General features: G+C 39.0%; 1 protein-coding gene across 1 annotated transcript; it reads right to left on the bottom strand.

Annotated features, from left to right (window-relative positions):
• Positions 1-13,499: 13,499 nt before the first annotated feature.
• LOC101393168 (olfactory receptor 52L1-like) lies at positions 13,500-14,511 on the bottom strand. The gene has a single exon (XM_004418340.3). The coding sequence runs from the start codon at positions 14,487-14,489 to the stop codon at positions 13,500-13,502; it is 990 nt and encodes a 329-aa protein (XP_004418397.2). The 5' UTR covers positions 14,490-14,511.
• Between the last annotated feature and the right edge of the window lie 149 nt (positions 14,512-14,660).

The following is a 14,660-nucleotide window of genomic DNA, read 5'->3' as shown; positions in this document are numbered from 1 at the left end:
AGCTAGTGATGTTGAGCATCTTTTGATGTGCTTATTGGCCATTTGTGTATCTTCTTTGGAGATATGTCCATTCAGATCCTTCATCTGTTTTTAAGTTGAATTTTTAGTTGGGTATTTGTCCTTTTATCTTTGAGTTGAATATTCTAGATACAAGTTCCTTATCAGATATAGGATTTGCAAGTATGTTCTCCCATTCTATGGGTTGTCTTTTTACTGACTTGACGGTATCCTTTGAAGCACAAACATTTTTAATTTTGATGAAGTCTAATTTGTATATTTTTTATTTATTGCTTGTGCTTGTAGTGTCATATCTAAGTTGGTTTGCCTATCCCACGGTCATAAAGATTTATTCCCATATAATCTTCTAAAGGTTTTATAGTTTTAGTTCTTACATTTAGGTTTATGATTCATTTTGAGTTAACGTTTGTGTACGATGTATGAGGGGGTCCAACTTCATCCTTTTGCATGTGGATATTCAATTATCCCTGTGCCATTTGATGAAAAGACTATTCTTCCCATTTAATTAACTTGATAACCTTGTTGAAAACTAGTTAATCATAAGTGCGTGAGTTTATCTCTGGACTATCAATTCTACTCCATTGATCTGTATGTATACCCTTATATCAATACTACACTGTTTTGATTATTGTAGCTGTGCAGTAAATTTGGAAGTATGAGTCCTCCAACTTTATTCTTCTTTTTCAAGATTGTTTTAGCTCTTCTGGGTCCCTTGAATTTCCATATGAATTTTAGGATGTTTGTCCATTTCTGCCAAAAAATACAGTTGGACTTTTCGTAGGGATTTCACTGAATCTGTAAATTAATTTGAGGAGTATTGCCATCTCAACAATATTAAGTATTGTGATTCATGAACACAAGATATCTTTCCCTTTATTTAGTTCATCTTTTATTTCTTCAACGTTTTGTTGTTTTCAGAGTATACGTTTTGCAATCCTTTTGTTAAATTTACTCCTAAATATTTTATTATTCATGGTGTTCTTGTAAATGGAATTGTTTTCTTAATTTCATTTTGAATATTTCATTGCTAACACAAAAAATTCAAATGATTTTTGTACAAATGACTTTGTATCCTACAACTTTGCTAAACTAGTTTACTAGTTGTTCCAGTTTTTTAGTGTATTCCTTAGGGTCTTCTACATGCAAGTCATGTCATCTGCAAATAGAGATAGTGTTACTCATTTCTTTCCAATCAGAATGCCTTTTATTTCAGTTTTTTGCCTTTTCCCTGGCTAGAATCTAAGTATGATGTTGTACAGAAGTGGTAAAGACAGACGTCCTTCTCTTATTTCTGATATTAGAGGGAAAACCTTCACTCTTTCATCATTAGGCATGTTGTGAACATTGGGTTTTTTGTAGATGCCCTTTATGAGGTTGAGGGAGTTGCCTTCTATTCCCAGTTTGTATGTGTTTTTATCTTGCAAGAGTGCTGGATTTTGTCATATGCTTTTTCTATGTCTTGAGATGATCACATGTTTTTTGTTTTTTATTCTATTGATATGATGTCTTATATTAATTGATTTTCAGATGTTAAATGAATCTTGCATTTTTGAGATAAATCACACTTGATTATGATGTATAATCATTTTTATATATTGCTGAATTCCGTTTACTAGTATTTTGTTGAGAATTTTTGTGTCTAAACATTTATTTTGAATGCCCAAATTATAATTTTTATATCCTCTTTTTCAATATACTCTGTCAATTAACCAAATGTTAACAATTTCTTGAATAAAATTGACTTTCCAAAACTGCAGGGACTTAGGACTCTCAGACATAGAACCTTTACAATTGGAGTTACTACATGGCTGAGAGCCATAGAGACACATGGTCCAAATGAAACCAAGAATGAGGTTAAAAAAAATCTTCCCTGAGCAACCTAAATGTCTCTCAACTGATGAGTGGATAAAGAAGATATGGTATCTATATACAATGGAATACTACTCAGCCAAAAAAAAAAAAGGACAAAATCGTCCCATTTACAACAACATGCATGGACCTGGGGAGTATTATGTTAAATGAAATAAGCCAGACAGAGTAAGACAAATACCACATGATTTCACTCATATGTGGAAGATAAACTAACACATGGACAAAGAGAACAGTTTAGTGGTTACCAGGAGGAAGGGGGTTGGGGGATAGACACAAGGGGTGAAGGGACACGTTTATATGGTGACTGACAGACAATAATGTACAACTAAAAGTTCACAATGTTGTAAACTATTAAGACATCAATAAAAAATAAAAATAATAATAAATCTTCCCTGGGCTAAAAGAAGAGAAAAAAAAACCTTTGAGATAAGCTTTGCTAACTGCAGCTGTGCATAGTCAGCATAATCAACTGTTTTTCAAAACTAACCAGGTCTTTCTGTCCCTGTTTACTATATGAGTGCACTGTCTTTCCTAGAAAGTCAAAGTCCAGACATCAAGATTCAGCCTCACAAGGCCAATGCAGGCTGAAGATGAAAACTAACCAGAAAAGTCCAGACAGTTAAGGGAAAAGAAATTCAGTCTTCAAGGCCAAACACAGGCTGGTGGGAAGGCACCAACCAGCAAGGCCACATGCTCCCCTTCCTCTACCTAAAACCCCAGATAAAAACCTATGCTTTTTTCCCTTGGGAGAGGTGGATCTGAGTTTTAACTCCCATCTCCTCATCTGGCTGCCTTTTGATAGTAAACCACCTTCCTTGCCACAAGCCTGGCAGTCCAATTATTGGCCCCCCTGTGCAGTGGTTAGATAAATCTATGTTTGTGTTCCGTCACACAGAGACAAGAAGAGAGAAAGGCACTGAGCTCTACAAGCCCACTTTTTTTCCTTTATTAGCCACTCATATTAAGACACTCCTTCTACTCTGGAGAGTAAGTGAGGGATGAACAGAAGCCAGGAGAGTTATGAAAATGGATTGGCCTGCACAAAACATCAAGAAGGGGGAAAATGTGCCTCCATAACCTTAGTAAACAATCATTAGGATTGGAACCTGTTTATCTGTGTATGAGAGACACTAGATTATAGTGATTTCACCAATGGAATTTATTTATCTCATCACACACACAGACGCACACAGAATCAGGCAATTCAAGCTTGTTAAGTCACCTCTATCATGCCATCAAAAAACCAGGCTCTTTTTATTTTCTGCTCCACCATCCTAAACTATGACTACCATCTTCCATGTTCAATTCCATATTCCAGATGAGCTCAGATGTAAACATCAAATGTAAAAGTCAGCCTCAACAGACTTTACATCTGGGTGATGAGAAATGTGTCTGAAGTTCATCTCTAGTTTCAAGGAAGACTCAAAAGCTGAGTATTCTTGCTTTCCAGTCTCTATGATAGTGAAAAGTTATGGAAAGATGGGTTTGAATGAATGTTGCATAGCTAACTCTCAGTAAAAACAGACAATACACATTATGTTCTTTTCATGCATTGTTTTCAGAAGTTGATAAAATATCGGGCCATGAAGAAAGTCTCAAAAATTCCAAAGAGTAATAAGTTCCAAAGATCTCTGAATCAATATAACAAACTCAGCATTCACTGTAGCTTCCTCCTCCCACTCCAAAACCTAGCAATACTGACAAGATATTCAAAAATAAATCAATCCATAACATGATAAAAAAAACAAATGGAGAGACATTGATGAGACAGAAAAGATGGGGAAACTCCAAAGACGAAAGCCAACTGTGATGGAATTGTGGAAGAATGGAAGCCCAAAAGGTGCACAAGAAAGGATTGCTACAAAAATAATGTAGATTCAGACTCAGAAATGTCTGACTAAAAGAAGCAGAGGCCATGAAATAACCAACCTGGTGACTAATGCATAGCGCAGTAGGAGTAGCCAGGCAGATTTATCTACACATACACTGTTGGACCAAGAAGTGGGCCAAAAGTCAAGCAACAGCTGTGGATATGCAGAATATTGGAGATTTGGTCAGAAAACAGGACAGTGAGCCACATGACTATAAATAATCATGCCCCATGAGGCATGGGGAAAAGCTCAACCATAAATCAATCTATTAGCACACTCCACAACTCCCCTACAACAAGTTGCATCAAACAAATACAGCAGCATTCCGAGATTGCCTAATGGAAAGAAAAACAACCAACTGAGAGGGATTGGCCCAAACTTTAGGCAGATTTTTTCCTGACTATAAGCCTCTGGCCTCCCTTAGGGCATTTGCTTGAGAAAACTTGTAATTGTAAATTCTTTCTCTGTCCCTTTGCAGTGTATGTATGTCTTCTTCTAACCTCTTGCCACTTTTACAACCTAGGAAATGTCTTTCTCAGGGACCTAGGAACTATCTCTTGAAACGTAAACATTGAAAGAGATGGCACTCTATCTTCCAGTTTCTGTGGAGGGTAGGAGCTTAACTTTAAGGGTGTCAATTAGCAAACACAGATGGCCTAATCACGGACAAAAACATTTGCAATCTCAGGAATAATTCAATGTGCTTGACACATCCTATTGATCAACCTCCCACTAAAATCCTCCAGTACTTTTCCACTAGCTCACCCCAGGCCTTAAACCCATTCCCCCTGACACTGTACCCCAGCCCAAACCCACCTTCTGTTTTAGCAGAACTGGGTATCCAAACTTGGTCTGTGCTCTCTTCCCCATTACCGGAAATAGGATCAGAATAAAATCAACTTCCTTTTGCTCATCCCATCCAGTATAATTTTTCTTTAACACCAAATACAACCATCTATTCGGGCAAAATCAACATGAAAGAGTGACATTAACGTGAACAAACAACTCACACCTGAAGAGTTAGAATAAATTCAACAACATCAACCAAAAAGGTTCCTCACAAGGTAACCTTCTCTATGCCAACTCTCTGCTTCAGGATTCTAGTCACTCACTTCTTCAGGTCTAGAAATGGTGGCAAGTGCTGTTACTAGCCCTATGTAACTGCGCTATGACTTAGAATCTCTTAGTGACCACATCCTTATAAATAGTCCATTGTAAGTAATCCCTTCTCAAATTATTCTAATTTGACTGGGTCATCTGTTCTCTTGTGGGACTGTATCTAATTCAATTCTCATTCAATTAGGCAGTATGGAAATCACTAGCAAAAGCAGTTTGAATATCATGATAGGATAAATTTTAGATGGCCATAACTTAAAAAGATGAGGAGCTGAAAGCAATATACAAAGATGACTCTTACAAGAGGATGGATCAGTGAAAGGCAGATACAGGACTGTGACTGGGAAGTGCCATGGAAAGACCTAGGCAGAAGTATGTGGAATAGAGATATTTTTTGAAGTTGTCAGTCCTTGGAACCTTCCTATATTGAAGTCCCTGATTTAGGAGAGTGGAAGATTGTTGACACAAAAGAAAAGGAGATATAGTCAGTTCTGCTATGTCATTTGGTTTGAATGCACAAACATGTTCCCACACCAATTATATATTACAAAACAATTTGGACATAATTAAATTTCACATTGTAAGTCAGAGGGAGAAGGTCAAATATCGTATGATCTCACTCATTAAGTAGTAGATAATAACAACACCAAACAAACACATAGAGACAGCGATTGGATTGGTGGTTACTAGAGGGGAAGGGGAGAGGGAGGAGGGCGAAAGGCATAATTAGGCACAGGTGTGTGGTGATGGGTTGTAATTAGTATTTGGCTGGTGAACATGACGTAATCTATGCAGAAATAGAAGCATAATGATGTATACCTGAAATTTATACAATGTTATAAACCAATGTTACTGTAATAAACAAAAAATTTTTAAAAAAATAAATTTCACATTTGCCTTTGTGCAATTTGAATGCAGAAAACTGCATCTAGCTACATGGGAATACACAAAACACACACATGTACACACCCTTAAAATCTGCCAGCTGCCTTTGTTCACTTCACAACTTTCCATCTGATTTCAGATAAAGTTCCTTCTAGCACGTCATAGTAACTCTCAAGCTGCCACCCTTGTGCCCAATTTCACAGGAAATTTCACGTCTTTTTCAAAGTAAAGTGTTGTATTCATTGTAGGATTTGTATTTTCCTTAACCATTTAACATGCATAAAACTCTGTTACTGTTTATATTAGTTTTATTTTTTATGTGTCACTGACAACAATTTTAAGTGTTGTGCTCCTAACTCCATTTTTCCATAAGTCCTGTCTGTGGTTTTTCTTATGGGATATTGCATAGCACAGGAATTTTTAAGAACTGACTATACTTGCTAGAATGAGTGAAGAGGAAACCAAGCCTAGACAGAAAGGAGAACACATCTCTTCCAATCATTCAAGCTGGCAGAGCCATCCATCTGGCGGGCCTGCCCCCAGGAGTGGGTTTGAGTAGGATTCTTTCCTAAAGTGACCAATACAAGCCTCCGAAGTCACTAGAGGCCCTTCCTGCTGGAGTGAGACAACAACATGCCCTGGGTGTAGTTGGATGAGACTGAGGAGTGCCATGGAATGGGTTCAAGGAGGGTCAGACCAAGACCAGGTCATTTCACGGCTATGATTTATAACCAAAACCCCAGGAGAGTGATAGGGAGAGAGTTAGGTCTGCTCTGAGCAACCAAAGGCCAGGCACAGGCAGCAAGAGCCAGGAAAGGGGAAGCAGCCCAGAAGGAGGCACCAGCCTGAGGGCATCTTCATGGTCCCTCCTGCAGTAGTAAGTAAACCAGCCAATGTCATGGACTCTGGCAGGGGAATCAAACCCGCCTCCCTTGGGTTCTGTCCTGGTCTATGTATCTGGCTCACTGTCCTTGGATTTCTCAATTTGCCTTCTTTATCTTCCATCAGGCTCTTCACCTGTGTAGAGGTTAGGAGCTGTATCTGGGAACGAGGCCAAAAAGCTGAAACTGAGTTCTGAAATGGCCATGTTGGAGAAGATGGGGCTCTCCAACCAGAGGAATATGCAAAGGTAACCTCTTGGCTATCGCAGTGTTGGGCACAAAGGAGGGTCTCTGTAAAAATTTTGTGGGTTTTATGATCTGCAGTAACTCCTCACACGGTCCCACTCCCTTCTCCAAGCCAACTGGGAACAGTAGTAGTTTGGGATACCAGGACCTGGCAGTTGATGAGCTGGATCTCATGGGAAGCTTCATCTTACCCTATGTTAAGGTGCTACTGGGTGCCAATAGTTGAGATATGAGGGACCGAATTTGAAAGTGACTTGAAATTCAAATCTATATCTATCTGCTTGACCATACAGATCATCCTCTTAAACGTTACTTTATACTACTTTCAGCATCCTGAAATGTCATATTGAATCTTTTCAGAATTTCTTAACAAAAGTATACTTTTTCCTGCTTTTATATTACCCTGCATTGAACTATGCTATTTGATATCTGTATAGATTTGGGTAACTAATTTACCTTATGTAAATATCAGTTATTCAATAAGTATTTATTTTTTAGTATCAACTCTAATTCCAGCACTAGATTACTCACAGAGATAAAAAGGCGAATAAGGTTGTTAAGGTCCCTACGCTCATCAAGATTCCATTATAACAATTGCATTACATTGTATTACCAGTAGCTTCCCATTGTTCATAAAATAAAACCAGTCTTCATAATACAGACTACTCCAGACTACACATGAACTGAACTGTTAGCTTCATGAGCATTAGATGCATGTTGATTTTGTTCCTCATTAAGGTGGTATCTTAGTGTTTAGAATGTAGTAGGATCAACACATTTTACCTAATTAATTAAATCAAGGTCATACATAATCTGACTCCTTCCTACCTCTCCAGTGTTATTAGAACCACTTTTCTGAGTGAGTGATTATTCTAGTCATAGACATTATTGAATGTCTCTTGGGAGTTCGGGATGATGAAGTTAAAGTAAAACCCGTCAGATTCATTGTGTGACGTTTTTCTCCTTTACCTCCTAAGTCCAACCATAGAGAAGGCAAACAGCTGGGTTCAACCCAGTGTGCTGTTTATTCTCTATTTGACCACAAATTCAGTTCCTCTTCCTTTGCCCTGCTCTGTGCTCAGGGAGGCTGATCTCTACGGCCCGCTTTATCTGGGTTCCCTGAACTGACTCTCTGGCTTCCAGTTCAGTCAAGAGGAGTCACCCACAGGAGATCAAAACATGGGAGGAAAGAAAGGCTGAGGTACTTATTCCTGCTCCCACCCTCCACTTTGATACAGTTCTGACAATGGCTGTGTTTCTCTCTAGCCAGAGATCCTAGTGGGAAAACCCTCTCCCAGAGCGCCAGAGCTCATCAAGTTGGTATAATAGTGCTCCCTCTGCTTACCATTTGAGGCCTGGGGTAGTAGTGGCTCCCTGCTGCTCCTAACTCCTGGGTGCATCTTGTTGTTTCCCTTGCTCCTCCCAACATTTCTATAAATAGTCCCTTTTTAAATTTCTTTCAGTTAAACCCTTTTCTTGTGCTGTTTCCTGCTTAGACCCTGCATGATATAGTAATTGGTACCAGAAAAGAACCCAGGAACACACCCTCAAAATGGGATTCTAGGACAGCTTACTCACATACTTGAGCATGTGGATAACCTTCCTGTCAGGGCAAAATGGAACATTAGGAAATGTGTTGTAGAATGACATCTCAATAATGCAAATTACCGCCAATATGATATAAGATGGAGGGCAGGTACAGGGCAGGGTGCTATGACGAGAAAGACTATTAAGTAGGCTGTCTGGGTTAAAAGCCCAGCACCATCACTTACAAGCTGTGTTACTTTGGGCAAATCACTTTACCTCTCCAGGTCTCAGTTTTTTCATTTAACATGAAGATAATAATGGCACCCCTGCCTCACAGGGTTCTTGTGAAGAATAAAAGACTCAATATATAAATAGCACTTAGAACAGTGCTGGGCTCATAGTAAGCACTATATACATGTTAGCTATTATCAATTGCACTATTTTATACATAAATTAATTCCTTCATGTCTATATATTTTCTCTTTGGTAGAGACTCTTCACACGCTCCTCAATTTAAAAATTAATTTTAAATCTTTATTCTTTCTAATATAGGCATTTAAAAGTATAAATGGCCTTCTAATTTATTTTTTAGCTGTATCCAACAACTTTTTTTGTTATGTTACTAACAATCAGTTTGAAATATTTTCTAATTTTCTCTGTGATTTCTTATTGGAGCTCTGGATTATCTAGGTGCATTTGGTTTAATTTCCAAGTGTTTAGAGCTTCATGACATCTTATTATTATTGTTTTCCAATTTAATTCTCGGTAAGAGAATATACTCTGTAAGGTTTTTCCAACTCCCAGGTAACATTATCAACCTTTCTCAAAAGAATGTGAAAGAAACCCTCTGCTGCCTATTAGGGAAGAATCTGTTCCCTCCACTTCCACTTTCACAGAGGAAGACTTTTCTTCCTCTCACCACAAGGGGGAAATAATAGGAGTGAAACTTCTGCTCTCTTCTTTCCACCTCTTCTCTCCCTTGCTTGCTTTTCCGTATGCCAAGAAGGATCAGTAATACAATTGGACAGAGATTGTCGGGAGCAGTGGTTGGGGTTCACGCATCTCAAAAGTAGGAAATATGTTCCAACCTGTCTGTTTCACTGCTTGCCTTAAGGACCTGCAAGGACAGCAGTGGACTCTCTTTTGCAATGTGTTCAAATGTCATCAACTCACCTGCATAAGAGCCCCAGGATCTGCTTTCCAGAAAGAAACCTGGAAGCCAGCCATTCTCTTTTGCATTTTACATTCTACTCAAGGTCCGTTTATGGGGGTCCTGCAATCCTCCTTGCAGCTGCCTGGGTAATTGTACTTGGAGCTTTATTTTTACATCAGATCTCCCCACGCCCAGCTGGAGGGAGGGAGCAGGAAGGGATCCTGAAATCTAGAATTAAAAGATTGAAATTGATGGCCTCCTCTTTGTCCTCTGGTCCCACGTATATTTTCCAGTCATGACTTACCACAGAGCCTTGCATATGGAAGTTATTAGGTTCTAATCATTATTACCTTGTCCCTCTTTAATTCCTGGTGAGCATTCTCTACTACTAGGAACACAGAAGAGATAAAAAATAAGAAATCTGCACTTTTAATCTCCAACAACACTCCTGAGCTCCTTTCTTTCAAAGAGGCCCTGTCTCTGTCAGGTAAAGAGCATCAACTTCTAGCATGGGAGATCTGTCCTCCTAATCCTAAACAGAAAATCACACTAAAAATTACTAAAAGGAAAAAAGGAAAACTCACTGCAGAGGTATCGAGTTTGTACATTCATCTTGTGTCACAAGCAATTATTGAGGGTATTTGCTGTGTTGGGGAGTAAGTCAGGCACTTGGTGTTGAGAAGTAAATGAAACACGTAAGACTGCTGTCTTCCTGGAGCCTACAGTTTAGCATGGAAGATACATAACACAATTCAATGTCGCAAAATTAAATTAAAATTATAATCATTCTGATGGAAGACGTTGGATTGAAAACATGATTTACTTCCTCTCTCTCCCAAAGTTCCCATTTAATGGCTAAAGAAATATGAAAATAAGTAAGATAATTAAATAACATTCCTACATTATGTGAAAGTGTTCAAGGATTGGTTCAAATTCTTTGAGAAATTTCTGGAATTCATAAGTCAGATTAGCTTGTATTTATAGAAACCAGAATGAAGAATCCTGCAAAGCAATATAGGTCTGTATGTGTGGGTGGCAGGGATTATGAGTTAGAGACTGAGGAATTGGAGAAGTGAAAACTTGATGCAGACATGGGAAATGTTCTTAATAAGAGATCCAGGGAACACTCCAAGTTTAGAAACAAAAGAAATGAGAACAGAAATGGAAAGCAGTCCATTAGTGAATTGAGGAAGTAATTGTTCTTGTATTGCTAGAGCGGCGGGGTCAGGTTAATATCCTGGGCATACAGAGTGACAAGGAAATCAGCTCTCTATATAAAATGAAGGAGATGTCTCTGTATCTCTAAACCCTGTCATTGCAGTGGAGCCAGAGAGAATCAGAGTCAATTCCAAGGTAGGTTCAGTTCTTCAAGTTAGAAATAGAGAAAAAGTATGGAAAAGCAGCTCCAGAGATCAGCAAAATATACCGGAGCATCTCTGATTCCAGGCATGAAAGCTCCTCTATTTCAGCAAAAGAAGAGGGAGCCCAGCTCACCTCTTCATTTTCCTCTTGACAGGCTGAGAGGAATTCTGCTTGTTAGCAAATCCTTGCACAATGACCTACAAGTCCTACAATCGGGACACAGGAGCTGTCACCTTCACAGCCTCTGAGGAAACTCCCACCAACTACCCAAATCGGTTAATTCTTACCTATGAACAGATAGATAAGAGTAAGAATCTACAGACATTGGAGGAAACTAGCAAGAAAGGGAAGGACCAAGTTAAACAAGCAGAAAAGCTAATCCATTAGACAGAAGAGTGAATGCAGGTAAAAAAAGACATTTAAAAAATATGTAATATATTTTTAAATGCCTTTTTTAATGCATCTTTAAGGTAGCAGAAAAGTAAAGGAATCTAAATCAGCAGAAAAGACAAGAAAAGGTTAACAAAAAGAATTAGTGCTAACATTTAGCTGAATGGCTATACAGTTTAAATATTTTCATAATATTGATAAACATTTAACATCAATATTCAAGAAAAACAGAGAAAGCACAAACAAACACTACTAGGAATGAAATAGAGGATATACTGCAGGCACAGTAGAAAATAAAATATGACAGGAAAATGATATAAATAATTTTCTGATAGTAAATTTGAATGAGAGTAAAATAAAGACATTTTAAACGAACATAAAATACAAACATTTTCAAAGGAAATTTTAAAATACATACTTCAGACTGAATACACACCACCATTGGAAGATCTGAGATGAAAAACATACTTTTTAAGCTATAAGTAAGTCGGCTGCAACAAAGATTCGCAAAAATATACTGGCTTAAACTAAATATAAGTTTATTTCAGTCTCAGGTTTAAGTTAAGGTTGGTGGCCCAGAGTGTATCAGGAACACAGGCTCTTCTACAGTGTTGCTCTGCCATCTTCAACACACGTTGCCAACTTGTGATCGAAGGAAGCTGCGTCAGATCCCACAATCATATCCACATTCCTAGCATCAGCAAATGGTGTAAAGAGAAGGAGAGAGCATACCACTTCCTTTCATACCTACCCAAACTAAATACCTCTAGGGTCAAGAGAGTTGTTTTCCAATGGACATGATAGACCATAGCCTGGGCTTCTCCAGGACAACTTACCAGAGTTTAAATTCTAGACCTAGAACAAAGGTGATCAAAAATGTGTAATTCCTCCTGCAGTAAGAACAACTCATAACAGGACTCCCTAATTCACCCACATGTGTCAATCAAATTAAAGATTTAACTCTCATCTCTATAACAGAAAACTATTTGTCAGGAGTAAAATTGACAAAGAAAGGAGAAACTGAAAACCCTAACAATTCACTCCACCCCTTCTACGACTATGGCATCCCAAGATAGAATCCTCTCATCACCTGAGCATCCTACCTCAAGGTAGCAGAGACTTGATTTCTTTCAGGACTGAACAAAATGTGTCACTTTTTAGGAACACAACAGAGTTACGCCAGATCTTAGGGCAACATCCAACAATCAGGGTGAAATATACCAATTGTGACAATCCTCTTGTAAGTTTTACCCAATTCCTGTTAGTAGAAATCGGGGGTCTAATTGACATCACTCCATATTCACATTAAGAAACAGAAACTCATTTTTAAGTGGCATAGTTGTTTGTACATTTATTAACAAAGCTGTGTCTGCCAACACCAGACTATAACACATTTCATGTTTTAGGTACTGATAATCATTAAATTAATATTTCTAAAACATACATACATTCAATACTTGGTCTTATTCCCTCTTTATCCTAACCAAAAATATAAATAAATTAAAATACAATAAATTAAATATACAAACAGAATGTTTTAAAAGGAAATAGATTATTCACATATGTTTCTTCTTTGAAAATAGGGATCACGCTATATTATTCCTAGAACCTATTACAGTACATGCCCCATTTAAGTTTGTTTTAAATAAATGAGTAACACCATTATTGCAATGTAAGTGTTTTCGCACATTGCGAACATCTCAAATTCTTTGAAGAACACTCTTGCTACACAGGAGCCCAGTGACCTAGAGCTCAGAACACTAACTTAAAGGGTCTGAAAACACTCTAAAACTAAAACCAGCCTAAGGTTGGGACTTCCCATTTCCATTCCACATTATATTGCATGGTCAGTCATTGGGTAAAGAGAGAAAAATTGCATATCCAGAGCTATCATCTATTTTCCTATCCCCAAGATCCTCTGTCACAAGAAATAGAAAAATGTTGGGGTCAGGAGCAAAAGAAAGGATGGGGAAAATATTCACAAATCCAGCTATCCAGGTACATCCGAATCAGCTGTGGAGCCAAGTGCCCACGAGTGTTCTTTACCATGAGACTAGTAGACTAGAAGGACTTCTCACCGTGGAATGGCCCCTGTCCATAAGTCCTAAACCAGCCATGGTCTCCTGGCAGTGTCTTTGGCAGGAGCATCTGAAGAAAATAACCGGGACATGCTCAGATCTATCCTTTTATGTAGAATACCCTGAGTACTCGCTGGCGGATCTGCCGAGTCTTCACCCCATAGACAAGAGGATTGAGTGCAGGTGGCACAAGGAGGTAGAGTGTGGCCAGAAGAACATGGACGTGATGGGGTACATGGTGGCCAAAGCGGTGAGTGAGAAAGGAGAATATTCCAGGAACATAGAAGACTAGGATGACACAAATATGAGACCCACAAGTGCTAAAGGCCTTAAGTCGGGCCTCACCTCCTGGTACCTTCAGCACTGCGCAGAGGATGAGGGCATAGGAAATACCAATGGCCAGGACATCTAGCCCAACCACAAGCAGTGCCACTGCCAAGCCATAAGCTCGGTTCACTGTAGTTTCTGAGTAGGCAAGTTTTACCACAGCCATATGTTCACAATAGGCATGACCTATGACGGTGGCCTGGCAGAAGACAAGTCTCCTCAGTAGGATAGGGAAAGGGAGGAGGAGGAGTAACCCCCGCACCAACACTGCCACGCCAATGCGCCCTATGAGCCCTGGATGCAGGATGGTGGAATGGTGCAGAGGGTGACATATGGCTACATAGCGATCCAAAGCCATGGCCACAAGTACACCTGACTCCATGGAAGAGAATGCATGGATGAAGAACATCTGGATCAGGCAGACAGTGTACCCAATCTCATGGGCATGAGCCAGGAGCACTGCAAGGGTTTTGGGTGCAGTGGAGGAGGCCAGGACCAGATCAATGCCAGATAGCATGGCCAGGAAGAGGTACATAGGCTGGTGCAAGGATGGGTCAGTCCAGATGATGAAGATGGTGGTGACATTCCCCACTAGAGCAAGGAAGTAAAGTACACACAGCTGCAATGCTATCCAGTGCTGGCTTTCCTCTAAACCTGGGATGCCAATCAAGAAAAAAGGAGGTTGGAGTAGGCTGCAGTTGGAATTACTAAGGGCCATCATCAATGGGTCAGAGAAGGAAGATGAAAAAGAAACCAATATCATGATTTCTCCATTCCTGATGCATTGTCGTATTGTCCAGATCTGACTACCATCTTCAGGAGAATAAGATAGAGGTTTAAATTACAACACAAGGGAATAAAGTTAGATACAAGAAGAAAATCTCCTTTTCTTGAGATAATTTTTAAAGGTGAGACATTCACATGTCTAAATTAA

The sequence above is a fragment of the Ceratotherium simum genome, chromosome 7, assembly GCF_057802395.1.
Source record: "Ceratotherium simum simum isolate JZ-2026a chromosome 7, ASM5780239v1, whole genome shotgun sequence".
Classification (NCBI taxonomy): Eukaryota; Metazoa; Chordata; class Mammalia; order Perissodactyla; family Rhinocerotidae; genus Ceratotherium; species Ceratotherium simum.
The sequence above is the reverse complement of the archived record's forward strand: the minus strand, read 5'-3'. Positions and strand labels throughout refer to the sequence as shown.